General features: G+C 39.3%; 1 protein-coding gene across 1 annotated transcript in view; it reads left to right on the top strand.

Moving 5' to 3' along the window:
- The first annotated feature begins 194 nt into the window (after positions 1–194).
- usp22 (ubiquitin specific peptidase 22) overlaps positions 195–23,227 on the top strand; it is a 41,272-nt gene continuing 18,239 nt past the window's right edge. The window contains exons 1-2 of the mRNA XM_033984879.2: positions 195–643; positions 11,019–11,151. Coding sequence (XP_033840770.1) covers positions 524–643; positions 11,019–11,151 — 253 coding nt within the window. The 5' untranslated portion in view covers positions 195–523. The remainder of the gene's footprint in view (positions 644–11,018; positions 11,152–23,227) is intronic.

The raw sequence follows: 23,227 nt of genomic DNA, 5'->3' as shown, positions 1-23,227 counted from the left end.
ATGTACTTCTCTTGATTGATGTGATAGAACTGATTTATCCTTTAGCCAATGAGCATCTTCTTGGAGGCGGATGTGGTACGCGGTAAACGAACCAATCACGACCCAGCACATGATCCAAAAGGGCGGGACTCGAAGGAATGTGCCAACTATCAATCAAACGCAGCTTATTCTTGCCATTGGTCAGATTCATGCGAGGAGGCGGGCCTAAGTGGTACACCGTGGTAAAGCTACTGTTGAAATTCCAATGCTAACCAACTTTAGCCAATCTGCTAACATGTAATACTACGATTGTACAGGAACTGCGCTTGTATGACATATCGGGACTCACTTATTTTTTATTTTCTGACTCGGAAATGACTGGGAAATGCGTTATTTTTGGACACTGCGTATGAGTAACGCTGCTGCAGCCCCGAACATGACCAGTTAGCTGTCGGTGGATAACCAAGCTGGCGTGTCCCGTGCCGAGGAATTGGAGCAGGTTTCGCCGCCTTGAGGGGGACCAAAGCCGGATGCTGTGACTACCATGAGTCCCGCGGGCTGCCCCCATGTCAACAGTTTCAAAGTGGACAACTGGAAGCAGAACCTAAGGGTTATTTATCAATGTTTCGTGTGGAGTGGGTCAGCAGAGAGCCGAAAACGCAAGGTAACAAGTGACAATTGCTCGGAGAGAGGACAGTAGTGGGTTGAGAAGGGAAGCTGCGTGGTCGTGGGCATCTCCCCGCCCTTCCAAAACAACAGCATCCTACGATATTACGCCCCCGTTTAATAGTTCATCTTAAACCCTTCAATCATTCACACACGATACTACAAATGCTAAATGGAAAAGACCAAACATGATCCTCGACATCTCGTGTGTGTGTGTTTGTGTGTGTGTTTGTTTACTGGCACTGCGCCTAAACTGTCATTACATCGTTCTAACGTTATCATCATTTGAGTGGGAGCAGCAGTCTAGATGTAATAGGGAGCGCTGTAAATCTCGGACAATACTAAAACTGATGCTATTTGCATCAAAACGACCCCAGCAATAAAGAATCACTAAAAGGCTTTGCACGACGATGAATGGCACACACAGCTTGGATAGATCGAATTTAATACGATGTAATGCCTTCATACTAGATTCTGCATATAGATGAAGTATGCCTGAACTAGGGTGGTCTTTTTGACTAGCGGGGAATCATCACATCATCTAAAATATTCGTGGACAGACTCTTATAATTGACTCACAGCCCCGTTTAAAAATCTGCAAGACCAAGGGCTTGTTAATTGTCCTCTACAAAGTCTTGGATGATACAAAACTTGAAACTAATACACCAAATTTCAGTATTTAAAACTGTTTATAAATGCATTCTCTGTTTTTGCCACTCCTACCAATTTACAAATGGACACATAACAAACCATAAACCATAACATTTATTTTTTCAAAAGCTGGGTTCCACATTGATGCACATTTTTGCTTAGAACTTGGTTTAATTTATGTCTCTTGTACTCCAACTGCTGTTGGTACACCTTTTGAAATGAATTAACTGCTCCTCCATGTTTTTGAAGTGTGTTTCCCATGCACCACACTCACTCTTGGCATTTCATTGCTCAAATTTTGGCACATACAGCACTGACAGTTGGAAGAATGAGTAGGTATAAGGTGTTGCAAACCAGCATTGACTACAGCAACGGCTATTTTTGTTTCCAGATGGGGCTGTGCACTAGTCAAATTTTAATAACATTTAGGTAAATTTGTTTCAAATCGCCATTTGGCAGCTTAGGTCTTTTTAATGGAGAGTTCTACAGCCAATCCATTGTCAATAAAGGTATGTATGTTTGAAGCAGAGTTTAGATTTTGGAGAAGTAAATTTTACTATTTTGGATTAAATCGCATTGATTGAAAGTCTGACCAGTTTATATTCAAGAAATTAAGATTGAAAGGCATATTTTTTTCATAAAATAGAAAATACACAAGCTGCCAAATTTATGCTACTCTACGATTTGATTTTATTAAGTCTTTTCAAAAAGATGATTTTATTTATCTATATATCTATGTATGAATTCTGCTCCAAACTCATGCTTTTATGGACAGAAGATTGGCTATGGACCTGTCTATTAAAAAACCCAACCGTGGCATTGACAATTAGACATGACTTATTCACAATCTCGTGATTAATTGCCCAGCCCTACATTACAATATATACAGTATAACTATAAACCCATTTCTTTTACATAATATGCCTAAACAGAATAGGCCAGCACAATCGCACTTACAAAACCCATGCTTACTCAGTGACATTAATGTAAAATAGAAACGTGCCCTTTACTTATTCACACTTCACCAACTCCCTTAACCATCTTGCAAGATGCTTGCTTCTGTCTAAGCAATGCAAGGCCAATACAACAAATTGCAAAAAGCAGTAGCAATGCGTACATGTGTGGGAGGAAGAACATCATGCTCTAGCAGGCCTCATTCAGGGAGAGAAAGGGAACCAGTGACTCATTTTCATTCTATACATTAACTTGGCATCTCAGGGTCTCAGTCATCTCTCTATCCGCAGTGTGGGCTCAGCTTCTGTTCTAGCTCCCCTGTCATCTCGCATGGAGGTAGGTAGAGTGAACAACATACGCGGGGTGTGTAAAAGTCTTATTGGCTGCACCCCCCACCCAAAGGAGCTGGGGAGCCTGGCAGGAGTGCTCCCATGATTCCTGCTGCTCGTTACCTCCCCGTGGCAGTGTATTCCTCTATTGGCTCTGGCTCTGATCGTTATTCAGATCCAAGCGTGAGTTGCGCAGAGCTTGCAATGCAGTCAGTTTTGGAGGCTTTGTACAGTGAGGTTAAAAATAGGCACATTTGATAGAGTTGACTGCTTACTTGCTGTTTGAAATTGGTCTTATGTTCAGATGTCAGAAGATGTTGGGTTGGGGTAAGTGTCAGAAATTGCATTGAATTATGTAAAAATGTGCTGTAAAGTATTGAAAATATGAGTTGGCAAGAATTTTTTCATAGTACATTGTATTTAAAAATATTCCTCAACCGATCCCAAGATTTTTTTCATAGTGATTACAAAAAAATATGACAAATGGAACTCCAATCAGTTTGCATATTTATTGCACAATTTCTTGGTCTTAAATGCAGACATTATATCATTATAGCAACTTTAGTTGTGATTTATGCTTACTTGAATCCATGTTTGATGCTGAGTAAATGCTCACATTGCCAAACAGTGACTATAAACTGGTAAAAAGTACATTATATATATATATTTTTTTTAGCTTTCTATTGGAGATTTTTAACTCTCAATTTCTTATTATTAGGCTTATCGGAAAACGGTATTCCTCATATCCCGAAAGTTCCCACGGGCACCATCATTGTCATCGGGGTTGTATTTTGTGGGGCTGCTGATCTTGACATCAAGTAAGTTCTATACACACTATAAAGCCTCCCAGACAATCGGTGCATTGTTGACTTGAACATTTTAGACAGTTAAAAACTCTTTATATCACATATTAGTGGTGGGGAGGAACAAATTCAACACTAATCAATACTAAACTGGTAAAAAAAAAAAAAAAATACACAATTGAACAGGTGTCAAGTTGTTGGACCTTGTGAAAAGTTTTAGAATGATCTTGATTTTTATCAGAACTTCTAAAAGACCTTATGATACAATTGCCATTGCAACATTATATTGTCCCCTTTTTATTATTATTATTATTATCAAACCTTTTTTTAGTATGGACATTGTTTGTATCTGGCTTAAATTAATTTATTTTTGTTTATTTCTTGGTAAAATGTAACAATCAATGAACTAGTAAACAGCTGACTGACAATCTACAATTCTATCTACACCAGGGTAGACCTTCTGCTGTATTGGCCTAATTGTTTATAGGCAGTATTTTTACTGCAAATGAAAGCATTTCTACAAATATAACCCCAATAACATCACATTGTATTGAGATTCAGAATAGTGTTCCAAGCCTTATTATAGCTATTATGGCTCTGTCAAACCTATGTAAAGTGCATCTGAAAGACTAGCTATATTGTCTCATGCCCTCCACTACAAATTTGTTTCCATATGTGGCCCTTAGTGAAAAAAAAGTTTTGACACTCCTGATCTACACTTTTCTGGCAATCCCATTTTTACTTGTACTGTATTCCCGTACCAGATAATCTGGTCCACAGAAAATACTTTATATACATATTATTTATGTATTTTGTATTTTATATTTATATATATTTTTATATAATACGTTTTGAGTGGCACTTGTCAAGTAAACAATGTAGACTGGTGCCGAGTGGAGGAGGCAGATGATGTCAGCTTCAGTTCCCAGAGCGATAATGTCCCCACTTAAGCTTGTAACTGGGGTTTTTCCGGACCATTACCAGTCCTGCTCCTCTCACAACATCCTGTCGGCAGATGGCTGTCACTTTACACAACACAGGAAAACCACATAGACCTTCCAAACATTTCTTAGACAAAAAGATGCAATGAGATTTGTTTTGTTGGAAGTGTAAGTATTGGTTTCCCTTTCTCCATACTAAGTTACTCTAATGTGCTGTCACATTCTAATCAGCATGCATTCCACAAATGAAACTACGGCACATTGTACCAGGTTTGTGAAGTTGTTGTGCATTGTCTTGTATCATGTTTTTGTATTTATGGAAAGTTGCTATGCGGGAGCATGGGTGACATAGGCATATGAGTTGAGCATTGGACAAAATCCTACTGCTACCATAAGGAGGGTTTGAAAGGTCCCGTGAGAGATGGCTAAATTACTCAAACATTGAGGAATCAAAATTGTTCCCTCATCAAAAACATTCCTGAAAAGACAGAAATATTTTTGATGAGATAACAATGTTACAATATGGTAAAAGCTCTAAAAAGTCTATTTTTGTATAATACTCCCTCTTTAATGACTTGTGATTGTTTAAGAGACTTAAGGTGTTGAGTATTTATGTACCCATTTAGCCATTTTGACAAAGTTACAAGTACCCCAAAAGTCATTTAAGTAATTAGAATTGAATTTCCCAAAAGATTTACAGATCTACAGGGTTAGTAATCTTTTATCCAGAATAGGATATTTTGTAGCTTGTAGAGGACATTTTAACACTTCAAAAATTGCTGTCTTGAAATAGCGATTGATCTATGTGTTATTGTGGTGGTGCACACTGATGCCAATAGGTGTTGATGTTGCTTATATGTTACTCTATATTTTGACAATGCCTTTTAGTAGATCTGAGAGCATACACTTACAAGTAAGAATTTTGCTATTGAACCATCAAAAAACATTTCAATCAGTTTGCTCCAGGCTGTCAGGCCAAGCTTTCTGACTGGCAAAACAAGATGGCCAAAAGGATGCAAGCCATATCAAATCTTTGCTCCCCAATGAAACACTCTCAGTAAGATTGGATTTTACTTGAAGTGCCTGCAGGCTGCGCAGATTCAACATAAGTGGACTCTAGAATTGGAAATGTCCCAACATGAGAGCCGACAAGAGATTCTTCCAAGGATACAGGCCCTCGTGGACCAAAGAGAATCCCTCCGCACTTACAGCACTGACAGTTGGAAGAATAGAGTAGGGATAAGATGCTGCATATTGATGGACTTTCATAATTCATGTGCTGCCTAAGCACTTGTGCCTGTAAAGAGAAGTGTGACTGGAATAAGTAGCAATCTTTGTTGTGTTGCATGTCTGGAATGGCATGTTACAATTTGAAAGTTTAGTGTTTTGAATTTTTTTCAGCAGAAAGTTTACGATTTTACACCTGTGTTACGATTGACAAAAAAGTAGGGTTATCCCTTCATTAATTTGCGGTAACAACAGTTGACTAGCCTCATACTTTGACATGTTTTTGTTAGGGTTGCATGATTTTAGAAAATATGATGCAGTTCTTTACAGCCATATTGCATATCACCATATTATTGCAATCTTTTAATGTATTTTTTAACCGATGTTGGTTTTTCAAGGCCGATACCAGTTGTTTAGAATATGATGGCCTAATAGCTCTGCAGATATTTTTCAGCCTATATGTAGGGCAGCTTTTATTATTTCCCCAAATCGTCTAATTTAAATTTACTGCAGACTCACCCACAGCCCTTTTTATTACAATTGTATGACAAAGCTGTATAGTCATGTTTTGTGATGAGTTATCTGTTAGCACTTGTCACATGTCAGCCAAAATAAAATATTTGTACCGGAGATTTAAGGCCAATACCCTAAAAAGTGCAAATGTTGGCCCGATAAATCGACCAAAGGATGCATTTGTCTATCACTAATCCTTATTTATTTGAACATAATATTTTCAAACCTCAAATGATACAGTATAATAAAATAGATTACAGATATTGATGCTTAAATCATGGATATCTTGGATATCTTGTATTGTCAGTGTATAGTTCATCATCATTAAAGGTTACAACATAATCCTAATTAATACTCTGCACATCCATAGTTGGCATAACATATTTAAAGAATATGCTAGCAGTCAAGATGTCCAAGGGCTGTTTCCCATTATGAAAATCATTATCCATCTATACAAAACCATCTGCTCATTTCCTGTACACAATTGATAGCCGCAGCAGTGTTTACTATTGACCCAGTGATAAAGAGATGTAGAGAAAGTCAAATAAATTCACAACTCCACAGGGACAGTTGACCCTTAATGTGAATCTGGCTTTACTATAATCTAAACACTAAATACAATTGGGATGCTGGGATTTATGCCTGGACTGAACATCTCAGGGCTGACTGTGGCCTATCAACAAACACACAAGAGGCAAAGTCATTTTTCACATGTATAATAGGAAGGCTATCAAGACTGCTTGGAGGGAAAATTATGGGTCTTTTTTTTCTCCACAATGCCATAGGAAGGGCAAACCAACAAAATGGGGAGCAAACACAGGTGGCAACCCCCAAACCCGGTGGTGGACACCGGAAGTAAGGGATGTCGTCAGGCTGAAGGAGTCGTCCTATTGAGCCTTGTTGGTTGGTGGGACTCCTGAGGCAGCTGACGAGTACCGGTGGGACAAGCGTGCTGCGGCTCTTGCTGTCATGGTGGCAAAAACTCGAGGTTGAGAGGAGTTCGGGGAGGCCATGAAGGAGGACTAACGGACGGCCTCAAAGAAATTCTGGCAAACTGTTCGACGCCTCAGGAGGGGGAAGCAGTGCTTCACCAACACTGTTTACAGTGCGGGCGGAGAGCTGCTGACCTCGACTGGGGATGTTGCCGGACGGTGGAATGAATACTTTGAGGATCTCCTCAATCCCGCCGTCATATCTTCTAAGGAGGAAGCAGACACTGGGGACCTGGAGACGGACACGCCCATCATCATGGCTGAAGTCACTGAGGTGGTGGGCAAGCCCCTCAGTGGCAAGGCTCCAGGGGTGGATGAGATCCAAACCCGAGTACCTTAAGTGTCTGGATGTTGTGGGGCTGTCTTGGCCGACATGCCTCTGCAACATCGCATGGCAGTCGGGGACGGTTCCTCTACACTGGCAGACCGGGGTGATCCCTCTGTATAATAAGGGGTACTGGAGGGTGTGTTCCAATTACAGGGGAATCGCACTCCTCAGCATTCCTGGTAAGGTCTATTGCAGGGCACTGGAGAGGAGAATCCGTCCGATAGTCAAACCTCGGATTCAGGAGGAGCAGTGTGGTTTTCGTCCTGGTCACGGAACACTGGACCAGCTCTATACTCTTCATCGGGTGCTTGAGGGTTCATGGGAGTTTGCCCAACCAGTCCACATGTGCTTTGTGGATCTGGAGGAGACATTTGACCTTGTATCTCATGGTGTCCTTTGGGGGGTGCTCCAGAAGTATGGGGTCCGGGGCTCTTTGCTAAGGGCTATTCGGTCCCTGTATGACCGGAGCAGGAGTTGTGTTTGCATTGTTGACAGTAAGTCAGACCTGTTCCCGGTTGGACTCCGCCAGAGCTGCCCTTTGCACCTAGAAATCCAGTCAATCCTGTAAATACAATGAACAGAACCAGTGACAGTCAGGGTCTGAGGGGATTTGGTTCAGGAACCAATTTCTGCTGTTTGCGGATGATGTTGTCCTGATGGCTTCTTTGAGCCAGGACCTGCAGCAGGCACTGGCTGAGTATGAAGCGGCTGGGATGAGAATCAGCTCCTCCAAATCTGAGGCCATGGTTCTCGACCGAAAAAAAGTGGCTTGCCCTCTTTGGGTGGGTGGGGAGTCTCTGCCTCAAGTGGAAGAGTTCAAGTATATCGGGGTCTTGTTCACCAGTGAGGGACGGATGAAGTGTGAGATTGACAGGCGGATTAGTGCAGTGTCCGCAGTGATGCGGTCACTGTATCGGACCTTTGTGGTAAAGAAGGAGCTGAGCCCAAAGGCAAAGCTCTTGATTTACTGGTCAGTCTACGTTCCTACCCTCACCTATGATCATGAGCTCTGGGTAATGACCGAAAGGACAAAATCGTGGATACAAGCGGCCGAAATGGGCTTCCTTCACAGGGTGGCTAGGTTATCCATAGATCATCCATGGTTAAAGGATGTGACTGTAACTCCTTTTCTAACTACCTTTCTAGGACAAATTTACAATGGACAATACTTTAAACTCTACTGAGATGTTAAGTTTTACAACTCTAGTTCACTTGTCCTGAAATTACCACCATAGGCTGAAAGATGGCCCATTGTAAAACGCCTTCGGCCAAGCTTTAGCTTGGCTGAATGATCTCCTTTTCATGATCAGAACCCAAATGCAACTCAATCAGCCATTACAATGCAATTTATTTAATATTGTGTCAATTTTGTAGTGGATTCTCTAGTTTTTCCGGCTCAACTTCTAAGCCATTCATACATCCACTCCTCTTTCTTCCCTGTCAATGCAGCAACAGAGCCATCAACCACCTCAGCGCCTGCACGTCCTCTTCTTTGCTAACAATGTTTTTGCCTGGCAAGGCTAGAATATGTATCTCAGTATGTTCTTAAAAGAGGGCTATCAGTCTGGTCACCACTCCCTCCTTGTGCCTTGAGAGTTTAGTGCCTTGCTCATTGATTCTGCAGAAATCCATAATTTTTATTTATGATATTTTTTTTCTTTATTTTTTTTCCATATTTGCCATATTTGTTTTGATACGGGCCATGCGTTACAACCGAGCTCAGCTAGGGAAAGGGGAAGTAACAGAACAAGATGGAAAATGGTAAAACTAAAGTAATTATTTATTTAAAAGGAATGTTAAAGTAAAATCTAACAAAAAGAGGCTCTTAAGAGAGTGATTTTCAATGCATAACTTAAATACAGCTATCAAAACAAAGTACAGAAATTACAATAACACAAAACAAGCAATCTCTGAACTAAACAAAGGTCTAGAAATGTTTCAATTAGTCGAAAATACAAGTATCACAAAGACACAGAGCAAAAGTGGCATGCTGTACTTGACAGAACCCAGCAGCCAGGAGTGGAAGGGGGCGGGTCCTTTTAAGGCATGGCTGCCCCAGGTGATGGCCCAGGATTGGCCAGGCTCTTGATTGCTGCTCCGATTAGACACAGGGCCCTTCAGACAATCAGCAGCCAGCTGGAGGAGCACCACCTGGAGAGGTCCATGGAGAGATAGAGACAACACATTGGCCTGTAGGAGGAGCTGGAGGCCTGGGGCCGTAACACTTGCCCATATGAACTTGGGGAGATTCAATGGTGACCAGACTCACAATCTTCGTAGAGTATTGTAGAAGAAGAAGTGTGTATTCTGGATTCCAGGCAAACAATGTCTCGGCCATAGATTAGATAACAACTCCATCACTCTCACTTCATCACTGACATCTTTACTTGCTCCTGTCTTGGCATTAAAATCTATCCATTAATTTGACCTTAGTTGAAATGATACAACGCTTATCTTCACTGTTTTCCCTAAGCAAATCCTCCCATCTTTCCTCCACTCCCTTTTCTGGTCTCCTGTCTTCTGTTCAGGTTCATTACCACTCATTGACATGCCAGCCTCTTATCTACATTCTTTTGAACCGTTGATAGCTTTCTCTCTGTCCTTTCCCCCTCTGCACATCAGGTTTATCAAACAGAATGTACAGATAGGAGCATTAATAATTCATAACCGTATGTTGCAATCCAGACTTAGATTGCATATATGTTACATGATCGCCATAGGCACCTTGGGTTGTACACTGAGAATAAAGATGAATCAAATATTAAAAGAACAAAATGCCTTAGAGTGCAACTGGGTTTATTTTACTATGCTTCTGTGAGATATTACATTAGGACTGGGCATCATCTCGATACATGGGCCACAATACAATGCATATCGCCGTACAATTCGATATGATATATTTCAAATTGATTTGATACTGTTCAGTTAAAAATAAAGGCTATTGGCCCTTTACTTAATGATCAATCATTTATCTTTCCATTTATTGAAGATTAATGAATGTAACCAAATGCATTTTGTTTAATGCATGTCACTAACTAGAAGAATGTATACACCTGTTGCATTGGTCATTTCTTTTTGAGCCATATTATTAAAGCTCAGCATTTACTTGTACAAAGGAACAGGAATCAGTTCATATTTCTGTCTTCTGGAGTAAACATAAGCAATTTGATTTTTACTCCCCAAATTGTGCAAAGACAATTTTACCAAAAAAAAAAAAAAAAAAAAAGTAATATTAATAATAATAATAATAATAATAATAATAATAAAAGTTGACTGAATTAGGGAGGTTTCCTGATTGGTCAGTGCTTTCAGGAGTAGGAATAGGAACAGTAGGCAGAGGTAAGAACAACAAAGTGTTTTCAGCTTAACTAAGACCATAACTTAAGAGACCATGATTAAATGATTATCTAAACATTCAGGAATGATACAAAATGAGAGCTATGAACGTAACTACGGTTCTGAATCCCGGATGGCTGTCAGAGGGTGGTGCTTAAAGCATTGAATGACTCCCTGCTCATTCAGTCAGCTCTCTGCCTTTAGGGATAAAAATGGAACGCAACTTATATAATTATGTGATTGTATATGGGCAAAATGGACTCTTCTGAGCTTTCATTCCTTTTTTTCTGTCCTTTCAGGCCAAATCATGTATCTGCCATATGTGTGGTGCCCACCTCAATAGACTCCACTCCTGCCTGTACTGCGTCTTCTTCGCCTGCTTCGCCAAAAAACACATCCACGAACATGCCAAGAACAAAAGGCATAACTTGGGTACGTACAACGTGATGTAACAATTGTCTTTATTCTATTTGTTGCAATCATAATGTCAACTAATGTACCACAATTAACACTTTCGCTTTCCCTGACTCTAACGGTATGACTTATTATGCATCTAAATAGCTAATGGAGTTTACACATGACAGTGCTGTTTAAACAGTGGCGACGAGGAAGCTTGCGAGGTTGCATAATCCATTTAATCAAGTAAAATAATGAGTGACGGAGAGCGCAATTATGCAAGAGAGTGCAAGATAATTGCAACAGGCTCCAGCCCCAGGGGGGATCTGGATATCACCTGTATATCTGTCCTCATGGAACCCAAGCAAGTACATGATTATGCTGTATATATTATGAAAAATGACCTGTTGCTGTAAAATTGCATCTACTTGTTTATTAATTACTGTATTAATTTTCATAATTGTGTTTTGAATTCTCATACTGTGATTTTGTGCTTGTTCAAAAGACCTCTCAAACTGCTTATGAGTAGGATTCATGGTGATTGAATGAGCTGTATGCACAGAATGACAGCCACAATCCTATCAGTCTGCCCCAGGGTTACTGTGGATTCAAGAAAAGTTCAAACACTGAGTGTACGTGAAAAACGAATTTAAAAGGAAGTGGAGTACAGTAGAGATACAACAATTAATCAGAGTAATTGTGACAAGTCAAATATGAAAATAATCATAATCATATTTTGATGATCGTAATTGTTAACTATACTATACATAGACTCTAAAACTGGATGTCTCATGAGACATGAGATTGGGTCCACGAGAATGAGACAAAACAAATGTTTATTTTGAAATTATTAAATTGTGTGGTTCAGTTCACAATTTTCTCAGGAAATTAATTAACCTCGTTGTTTTGTCCCATCCAAATGCATTAGCCGTATTTTCAGGACTATATGTTGCTCGGGAGAATAAGCCACATTTTTGGGGAAAATTTATTTTACGAAATCCGAGACCAAGAACAGACATTTTATCTTTAAAGGCAAGTTATAATAACAATAAAATAGAGGACAACAGGCTGAATAGCAGTACAACATGCTAATGTAACACACAGACAACCAACTGAATACATGTCTGGTATGTTTACGTGAGATATTAACAGTTAAACAGATAAGCTAGGCCTACGTAACATATGCCGGCTTGTCCACAAATCAGAGAGACATGATAGTTCTTTTCACTGATGTTTACTGTGGTCTCACTTCTTCATCACAGTTCATACTGTAGAACTAGCAAACACATAAAATATAACATAAGCTTTGGCTCATATTACATATACACACAAAACTGCATATGAATGGAAAATATACATACAACTTTAGCCTGCTAGTAAACAAACCGGTGAACCAAAATCTTTATATTTTCAATAGTTTTTTAAATAGTGCTCTGTCAGGCAATGCACTCCAGGGCGTCAGGAACGCACTGGACGCCTTTATTTGGTCGCCTTTGTATCTTAGGGCAGGCACCTGCGATGCGCGTCTTGGACGCTCTGGATGCCAGAGCATCCATTGTGATCTGCGAGTGCCTTTGGATGTTTTGTTTTCCCTGTGTCTTTGTAAACGATGCAGGCTGAGAGAGTGACTTTAATGTATTTATTATATAAAACCCATCAACGGAGGCTATTGGGCTCTGCGGCGGCGTGGCTGGGTCCGTGACTAGCCTTTGAGCTAGATGGCGTGCCCAGTATAATGAAGTTTCCGCTAGTTTATGGCTGATGTCTTTCTACTTGTTCCGGAAAATGACGCTGCTTTGTCAATAGAGCGTAGTCTCTGATTGGTTGACGCTGCGTGTTGAACGGCAAAAAAGTTAAGCTTTTTCAACTTTTGGATGTACGAAAAAAGCATCCGACGCCTGAACGCTTGACACACCACGTCAATGCCAGATGACATTGAAGACGTACCGCAAAAAAGACACGCGTCCACCATAGACTTTGCATGTAAACTCGACACACTTGACGCCCCGGAGTGAACGCAGCATAAGACTTCGCATTGGCATAAAAAAAAGGATGAACCAGAGAACAAGAAGTAGTTTTTGCGACCTTAAACTAGACTTATGGGAAACTAAACATTTACAATATTGTTCTAAATGAAAAATGATCACCTTTATGGTCTTATAAATGAAGAGGAAATTAAATATGAAATGTATAAAAGAAAACAAGCCAAGTAAATGTTCTTAGAGGTATTACAAACACACCAGCACCATCTAGTGGTCAAACAAGTGAACTGTAACATGTATAATCAACCATTACCTAACACATATTTTTTCAGCTACATGAAGTATAGAGGGCAAACTGAATACATGTGTGATATGTAATATATTAACAGTCAATCATATAACTAAAGCATAAAAATCAAGCTAAAAAATTTACTCTCAATCTCACTCCAAATCACTAAATCCATTGAATTCTTCATCCTCGGTGTCGCTTCTGAACAACACTACCTGCTCTGAATGTGGCTGTCATACTGGTACACCAGCCTAGAGTGCCCTTGCACAGTTGTCAGTGTGAGAATAACAAAGATGTGAAATTATATATTTTAATAATTTCACATAAGTCGCACAAGTCTGAGTACAAGTCGCACCTCCAACGAAACTATGAAAAAAAGTCCGACTTATAGTAAATATGGTATTATATGGTACTCAATTTAATTTTCCTCTCGTGTGCACAATGTTGTGGCAATCGATCTTGCCCCATCCCAATATAAAACACATGACGAAAGACCTTTTATAACAAAAGCAGCATCATTATTAAAACAAAATGACAAAAAAGAATACAAGAAGCAATTACAGATTTTCATCAATAATGCACTGAATTTAAATATTATATTATATTTATTTGGTTAAAAATGTATTTTAAATATCTCAAGGTACAATTTAAAAAAAAAATAAATATCACTGACCACGTGACAACTAGGAGACTACTGCGATTTTTTTTTTTTTTTTTTACATCTTGAAATGCACAATACATTTTTTTCCTGTATAACACTGCTATACTATGTTTAGCCTCTAGCTGTAGTGTTCAGTGTTAGAACTAGAAATAATTTTATATTTAGATTTTTCTCACATTATTTACAGTCTTGACGTATACTTCTTTGGCATCTCATCTTCTAAAACCGACAATGATTAATGAATGTCGCAGTGCCAAAAATCCATGCAAAAGGAAAACCATTATATAATCCTCCTGTGCCCTGTATTGATGGCATCCTCTGAGTAAATACACACCACAACTGTTCATTTGCCTGTTTAAATATGTACATGGTGTTTGCGAAGGAGGGAAGTTGTGTGTCGGGTCCCGAAATAAATATTTGCATCAAATGCGCACAGTCTGCAGTATTCAGAAAGTGGTGGATGTTTGCTGAACACTAACAACAGTTGGCCGTAACCCATCAGTGCTACTCCCACAGGGACACACGGCACATAGCTAGCAAAACGTGCTTCAAAAATTAATGCTGGGAAAGTTGGTGAAAATTACTGCTGAAAAACAACAACACTTGAGTTTAAAGGGTATTGGGAATAATTAGTGGAAAGTCAATGTTTTCTATGTGCCCCAGTACTTCACAGCATGGTGGCTGAGTGACTAGCACTCCAGAGGCACAGCACACAATAAGGTTCCGGGTTTGATCCCCCGGTCGCCTGGGCCTTTCTGTGCAGAGTTTGCATGTTTCTCCCCGTATCTGGATGGGTTTCCTCCGACTACTAATTTTTCCGTGTCAACCCAAAACATGCACAATAGGTAAAATTCTCCAGCTAAGGTTGCTCACTGCTCTTGAGGAGATGCCCCAGTGGCATTGAAGGATGGGTCAAATGCAGGGGACTAATTTCCTTACAGGGACAAGAAAGTGTACCTTAATTTTAACCTTCATCACAGTCTGGTTTGTAAAAATGGGATGTATGCACATTGATTGCTCATGGCTCCATCTGGGGGGTAATGTGCTGATATAACATGCTTGCTTGCATGCTCTGCAATGTGAATGATTGGTTATGATTATGATTGTGCATAAAACATTTTAAATCTAGTCTGAAACTTTGAAAACTACAGATATATGTTGTGAACTTTTCGTTGTTTTAAAAATGTAATCCTTCGTGACTGGTTACCTTCCATTGTGCTTTTAAGCTTTTAAAATGTGACTGTTTATGGGTAAAATAATTAAAATTGTTACTTCAGGAGCAAGACCCTCCCACTTCTTAAACATTTCTAGATATTGGCTAGATCTCAGAGCAGTAGAGGGCAGCAATGCACATCTGAAAGAATCCTTGACCACATGTGGTCCACTGTTGAGAAAGGAGTGTGCCACAGCCTCATTAATATGCATAATGTCATGAATATTATTAATACTAATATGTTTCTTTAAACTATTGCTCTATGCATCTGACCCAAACTGCACTCACAAAACCACAACTGCACGGACTAAACTTGTCAATCATGAATTTAATCTGCCTTTTTACATATAAATACCAAAAAATACCAAATCTTTAGTTAACTCACTCACTAACTTCTTCCAGTGCTCATTCCATATAAATCCTTTTGTTACATTTAAACATAATGAGTAACATAATTTTGGTCAACTAAGACACGTTGACGGATTAATCACATTAATCAAATAATGAATCAACTAAATGACTAAAAGCCTACAGCACATCACAAATAATGGAAATAGTTCACAAGCTCCAACATAAAATTACCCAATATCTAGAAATTGCATTTGTTATATGAAACCACGAATAAAGTGCTTTGAGCCTGGTAGGATGACTGTACCATTCCTCTGCCTCTGCTGAAGAAGAGAAGCATTATCTGCAAATGCCAGCATCAATCTGTTTGTCTAAACAACCCCACTCCATTTTTTTATCCTGCACATAATAGATTTTGAGCCTCATGTGAAGAACTGTATCCCTGACAAAGACAGATGCGGAGATCCATGCCACTTTATACTAGACCTTATCTACTAGCACAGGGAAGACCCTCTGCTATTTGTGTGTATCCCGCAAGTGTAATTGTGGCTTTAATTAGGTTAGCTGCTGAATTAAAACAGCTCTAGAAGGAGGATGAGAAACCAAAAAGAAAAGGCACTAAAAGGGAGAGAAAAAAAATCGGGCCACATCCCAACAGACCGGTGAGGAGGTAATTAAGTTGTCTTTATCAAACTCAGTGGAATTGGAATCCATTAAACACAGCACGCCCCCTTTTCTTGTTGCTCCTCCTCCCTGCTCAACCTTTTTCGGCTTTTTTTTGTTTTGAGGATAATTGTTAATGCCAGTTAATACAATATCCATAATGCTAAGCTATTTAAAAACTTTTGGTTTCATATTGAAGCCATTTAAAATGTATGATTTCAATTGGTCCCAGTATTTCATGAATCTGAAAGTCAGGGATAATAGAAATACAATAGGCATATCACAATAATGTAAAGTTGATGTATAACATTAATGACAGTATACATTTAAATTAATCATTGAGTCTGTTTTCAGTCTTGCTTTTATATATATATATATATATATATATATATATTATTTTCATTGAATTTTTTGCTTTATACAAATAAAACTAAAAACAAACACACCAAAACAAAAAAAACTCATAAAGAACAACAGCACAGCATAGCATATTATCAGCGAATGAATAACATAATAATTGAATACGGCATCTCGAATACAGCCGTTACGACAAGATGGAAACAACAATTACCGGTTACTGTAATACTGTGTATTATACCACTACCCTTTTCATTTGCAGACAGTCTAGAACATTTTCCCATTTTTTAAAAAAGATTTGACTTACCACTGAGGTAATATCTTAACCGTTCTTAAGTCACCATCTCATATATAAAATTCTTCCACAATTGGACAGAGGGGGTATCATTACCAACCCATTTTGACATTATGGTTTTTCTACCAAACATAAGGAGGAATTGTATGACATCTTTGTGAGCTTTCAAATCTACAGGTATAAACCCAGGAAGACAAAGCAACAGACTGGGAGACAGGGTCCGCCCCACGACAGCCAACCTGTCTGCACACGACCTCCCAGAACGACTGTATAATCTTACACTCATAAACAATGAAATCTGGTCCCCGGGACTAACCTGCATTTGGGACAATTTGAAGAAATTCCCGGAGTGTACTTGCTATATATGTAGGGAGAGATGTAAACATTGTGTAAGATATTGTATTGCATTTCTTTGTCGATTACATATTACATATTTTAGTTGGCGATAACAGAATGTCCTCCCATGTTTCATTGTCAATTGTTGTTTTAAGCAGCACATTCCATGATAATCGTAAACATTTAATCTGTCCTTCTTCAGTCTTTGAAGCTTAGAGTAAAATCTTGAGATGAAATGCCCCCATTTTTGACAATCAAGAACAGTTTGTTCAAGAAGATTAGTGCCCTGTATGAACTCCAGAGATTTCCACTGAAGATATTTATAAAAATCTCTAGCAGGGATCTTATATTTGGCTTGTATTTATTCAAATGACTTGAACTTTCCGTTGTCCCACAGGTCATGTATCCTCTCGATGCCAGCTTCCTGCCATGATCTGAGATTAGGACCAGTACCCTCTGCTACCAAATCTGGGTTGTCCACCAATGTGGTCAGAGTAGATGATTTTAGATTCTTCCCATACATTTTCTTTAAAAGGCTCCATGTTTTAAAAGCGTTGTTAATCAAATAGTTGTCCTTAATCATAAATGGTGTTGTAGAAAAATTACACTTCTACATGAAAAGTAATCCATTTGCGGAGAGCCCAGGCCTGCCCTGGCCACAGACTGGTAGCGTCCCGGCCTCTCCCCCAGTTCCCCTCTCAGTCTAAGTCCAAGTCTAAACAACCCCTGACCATCTGAGCTCTGTGTTTTATACCAGAATGACAATGCTACATACACTCACCTAAAGGATTATCAATTTCTCCTTAATGCAATTATCTAATCAACCAATCACATGGCAGTTGCTTCAATGCATTTAGGGGTGTGGTCCTGGTCAAGACAATCTCCTGAACTCCAAACTGAATGTCAGAATGGGAAAGAAAGGTGATTTAAGCAATTTTGAGCATGGCATGGTTGTTGGTGCCAGACATGCCGGTCTGAGTATTTCACAATCTGCTCAGTGACTAGGATTTTCACACACAACCATTTCTAGGGTTTACAAAGAATGGTGTGAAAAGGGAAAAACATCCAGTATGCGGCAGTCCTGTGGGCAAAAATGCCTTGTTGATGCTAGAGGTCAGAGGAGAATGGGCCGACTGATTCAAACTGATAGAAGAGCAACGTTGACCGAAATAACCACTCGTTACAACCGAGGAATGCAGCAAAGCATTTGTGAAGCCACAACACGCACAACCTTGAGGCGGATGGGCTACAACAGCAGAAGACCCCACCGGGTACCACTCATCTCCACTACAAATAGGAAAAAGAGGCTACAATTTGCACGAGCTCACCAAAATTGAAGACAGTTGAAGACTTGAAAAATGTTGCCTGGTCTGATGAGTCTTGATTTCTGCTGAGACATTCAGAATGAGAACATGGATCCATCATGCCTTGTTACCACTGTGCAGGCTGGTGGTGGTGGTGTAATGGTGTGGGGGATGTTTTCTTGGCACACTTTAGGTCCCTTAGTGCCAATTGGGCATCGTTTAAATGCCACGGGCTACCTGAACATTGTTTCTGACCATGTCCATCCCTTCATGACCACCATGTACCCATCCTCTGATGGCTACTTCCAGCAGGATAATGCACCATGTCATAAAGCTCCAATCATTTCAAATTGGTTGCTTGAACATGACAATGAGTTCACTGTACTACAATGGCCCCCACAGTCACCAGATCTCAACCCGATAGAGCATCTTTGGGATGTGGTGGAATGGGAGCTTCGTGCCCTGGATGTGCATCCCACAAATCTCCATCAACTGCAAGATGCTCCTATCAATATGGGCCAACATTTCTAAAGAATGCTTTCAGCACCTTGTTGAATCAATGCCACGTAGAATTAAGGCAGTTCTGAAGGCAAAAGGGGGTCAAACACTGTATTAGTATGGTGTTCCTAATAATCCTTCAGGTGAGTGTACATTTCAAAGTAGAGTGACTTTTGTTTCACACCCATATGATAATGAACTTTTACACTTAGACAGGTAGAACAACAATGCGTTTCCTGTGGGTCTGACAGACACAGATCAAATGCTTTTAAAGACACAACATGAATATACTTAAATTTCCACCACAGTGGTAATTCCTTATCCTCTTTATCTAACAAATTTACAGGACAGAAAGGTTTACAAAGTGTTCTCTCGATCTCCAGTCATGGCATCCCATAATTTCCACAGGCCCAATGATTCTTGCATATATAGAAAGCACATTTCAATCTTAGGCACGCCCCAACCTCCCAACTCCTTTGGAAGTTGTAAAATTTCCAATTTAATTTTAGTTTTTTTCCTGCCCAAATAAAATCGGATATCATCCTATTTATGTCAGTGACATCTTTTGGATTTAGCAAAATAAAAAGCATTGACACTGGACATATTAGTTTTGGGAGTATTATCATCTTAACATGGTTGACCCTACCAAGGAATGAGATGGGGAGCTTTTTCCAGCTAGCTAGCTTTTCTTTAACATGGGTAATTGGAATATTGCTATTCTCTGAATATATCTGAGTAGTTTTGGGTGTAATGTGAATACCCAAATATTTCAAGCCTGTGGGAGCCCAGTGAAATGGCTTAACAAACGCTGGTTCAGATTTATTGCAACTGACTAAAGGCATTATTTCTGACAAAAAATTTACCTTATATTCAGATATGTAAATAAAATGTTGTAAATAAGAATTTGTTCTTAATGTTTTGCCTGGTAAAATAAAGGTTAAATAAATAAAAATATCTGTCTGTCAGCCTAAATAGTGTAGACAGAAGACTGTTTGTCAAGGCAGAAGCCTTGGGCTCTTTATATAAAAGTTTTATCCAATTTATAAATTTATTTTGGAACCCAAATCTTTTAAGCCCTTTAAACATACACTCCAACTCAATGCGATCAAAGGCCTTTTCAGCATCCATCGAGATAGCCCCTGGTATTTGACAGTGGTTGAGATATTGTATTATATTAATTAGACGTCTTGTATTATTTGAGGACCGGCGGTCTTTCATAAAGCCAGTTTGGTCTATATTAATTATATCTGGCACAACCTTTTCCAATCTATTAGCCAGTATCTTTGATAGGATCTTCATGTCCACACCGAGCAAATTTATTGGCCGGTATGAGGCGCATAATTCCGGGTCCTTGTCTTTTTTTGGTATAACACTTACAGTATCAAGATACATTGTCTCCGGTAATTTCGAATATTCAAAGGATTTATTGAAAACTCTTTGCAGTAGTTTAGCGATTTTCCCTTTTAAAACTAAAAAAAAAAAATGGACAGGATATCCATCAGCTCAGGACATTTACCCGATTTAAGTGATACCTTTTCAATTTCTAGTAATGAAATAATGGCAACTTTTTATTTATTAATATTATCACCCCCCTTTTATTTGTTGAATAGGATGAAAAATAGACTTGTCCTACCCAATCCTTTATCTCATCAGTGAGATGAATCTCTTGCAATAAGGCTATTTGTACTCCATCCTTCTTTAAACTATTTAGGATAGCTTTCCTTTTCACTGGATTATTTGAACCTTTAATATTCCATGTACATATCCTAATATTAATCTACATTTTGTTTGGTATATTTGTGCTGCATTTGGAAAAGCAAAACTGAATCTAATACATGTCTCAAGAAACCTCTCTGTGCTAACAAACAAAACTTAAGATGATCCAAGCAAAAACAGAACACACAGCTTGGGTTAAACCCGTGTAGGCTCGTGTACAAGAAAACCGCCTCCCGTAGCCACAATCGTGCAATTGCCGATTCTTCCGCTTCTACTCTTCCCTTCCTCATCACAGCGTAAAGGATCCTTCCCTTATCAGTGTAGTTGTGCAGTCTCACAAGAACAGCCCTTGGCCCGTCTTTGCCTCATCCAGTCAGTGGTCCTGTGCAGTGTGCTCTCTCGATTTTGATCAGTTTCTCTTGCATTTCCAAAACTTCAGGAATCCACTGCTCGAAAAAAGTCACTGGGTCCCTGCCCTCAGTTCCTTCTTTGAGTCTGGCAATCCTTATAGTTTGCCGACGACTTTGATTCTCATAGTTGTCAAGTCGTTCAGTGCTCGTTTAAGAGATTTCTCCATGACATCCAGCCTCGGTGCAGTGGTAACAGATGCATCCTCCAGGTCGGACACACGCTTTTCCATCATCCAGTCTTTGAGTCACTGCCTCAAATTTGCCAGGAACTATACTGACTTGAGTATAGTTGCAAGTTTTTTGTCAAGCATTTCTTCAATGTTCTTGGTCACTCGTTCCACTATCACATCTTCTCTTAAAGTCTCGACATTTTCCACCTCACACCCAGTAGCCACCTGTCCAGCCTCCCTATCAGCATCATTCTCAGAGCCTGTCTCAGCATCATCTTGGCTAGCGTAAGCAGTGCTAGCGTTAGCATTAGCCTTGCGTCTTCCCGTTTTCGCTCCCTTATTTTTATTCGACGGAGAATTGACAAAAAAGTTGTCCAGGGACCTGTTGGAGTTATTAACTTCTGCTATGGCAAAATACACGGCAAATTAGTTGTCTCACAGATAGTTTGCAGAAGCCCAGCGAGCAGGCGAAAAAAGTACGTCTATCCTGTAGCGTACATCATGTGACCCCCTTCAGTCTTGCTTTTTTAAAGGTGCACTACATAACTTTATCTTTTTGTGAGTGAGCTTGCCTCTCTGCAGATCTGCCCCATAACTTGGCCTTGTCCATCTCCATGAAGACACGAAATTGACATCACAAGTTTAATGCCATACTTTGAAACATTCCAGCAAAGCAATTATATTCCCATGGAGATGCTCAGAAAGGTTACATAAGGCACCTTTAATTCCAAGTTGGTAATAGTCCAAGTAAAGGTTTGTAGGAAAGGAAGGAAAGGAATTCTATGCTCTAACACAATACATGTAAATTCCACACAGTCGTTGAAGAGCAGGTCTTCTCGTATCATCCAGCAGTTTCATTTCTCATATCTCATGTTCCCTTAGCCTTCATCTTGTTTCCATGGCTACCTGATGACCCTCTTGGTATTGTAGCCTTTACCTAATTGACATTTTCCTCCATTGACACTCCATACAGATTGATTACCCAAGGATCACAAATGTCAAGATGAACAAGCTGTAGATCACTCAGTAGACATTTTAAATTGTCTTTTCTTTTCTATAGCCTATTTTTTTTTTTTTTTTCAGTTTTTTTCTCTATACCTACCTGCGAGAGAAAAGCTGGGAGGCTGGTTGTCATAGCAACTGCAAACAGGTAGCTGCAGGGCACAGAGCTGATGGGGAAAGAATAGACAATATGTCAAAGTGAAGGCTAAAAAGGAAATGCAATGTTAGTTTGTACTGTATATAGTTTGACTTGTACATAATATGTGGCTATGATAAAACTAATATACAATGAGACCAGTACTTTTGTTCATATTTTCCATTCATATTTTTACAGGGCCTCTTGCTTTCTTCTATTTCTGGTAAACACATTTTACCCCATACACTATATTGTAAAAGCAGCTATTAATGAAAATAAATGAAATTAAATTATATTGCCATGACATATTTAAATGCATTTTGAACCATAAGGAAGCAACTGCCAGGGACCAACAGTTTCATCCAATCAGAGACATGAACTGATCACATGTCAGTTGTTTATATAGATCTGAACTACTTTTTGCAGGTTTGTTTGTTTTTTTTATTTTTATTTTTTTTTATGCCGAACAGGATCTTTTGTTGTTTGTGGAGGATTTTATGGTACTTGGCAAAATTGCAGTCTTTAAGATTTGCTGATTGTAAACTGCCTGCCTATCAGTCATTTCTGTGGTTTCATGGTTCAAACCAGACTTTGCTATTCTGAAACATGTTCTTCACTTATGGTTCAAAGATGGGCACAGGCCCTTTAACAACATTAATGGTAAGATTTAATCTGGCAAGATCTGGCAATGGCACAGAAGCTTTACTGAATAGCTTTAGCTGGCATTTGGTG

This window comes from Periophthalmus magnuspinnatus, chromosome 19 (genome assembly GCF_009829125.3).
Source record: "Periophthalmus magnuspinnatus isolate fPerMag1 chromosome 19, fPerMag1.2.pri, whole genome shotgun sequence".
NCBI classification, from domain to species: domain Eukaryota; kingdom Metazoa; phylum Chordata; class Actinopteri; order Gobiiformes; family Gobiidae; genus Periophthalmus; species Periophthalmus magnuspinnatus.
This window is presented reverse-complemented; position numbering and strand designations above follow the sequence as displayed.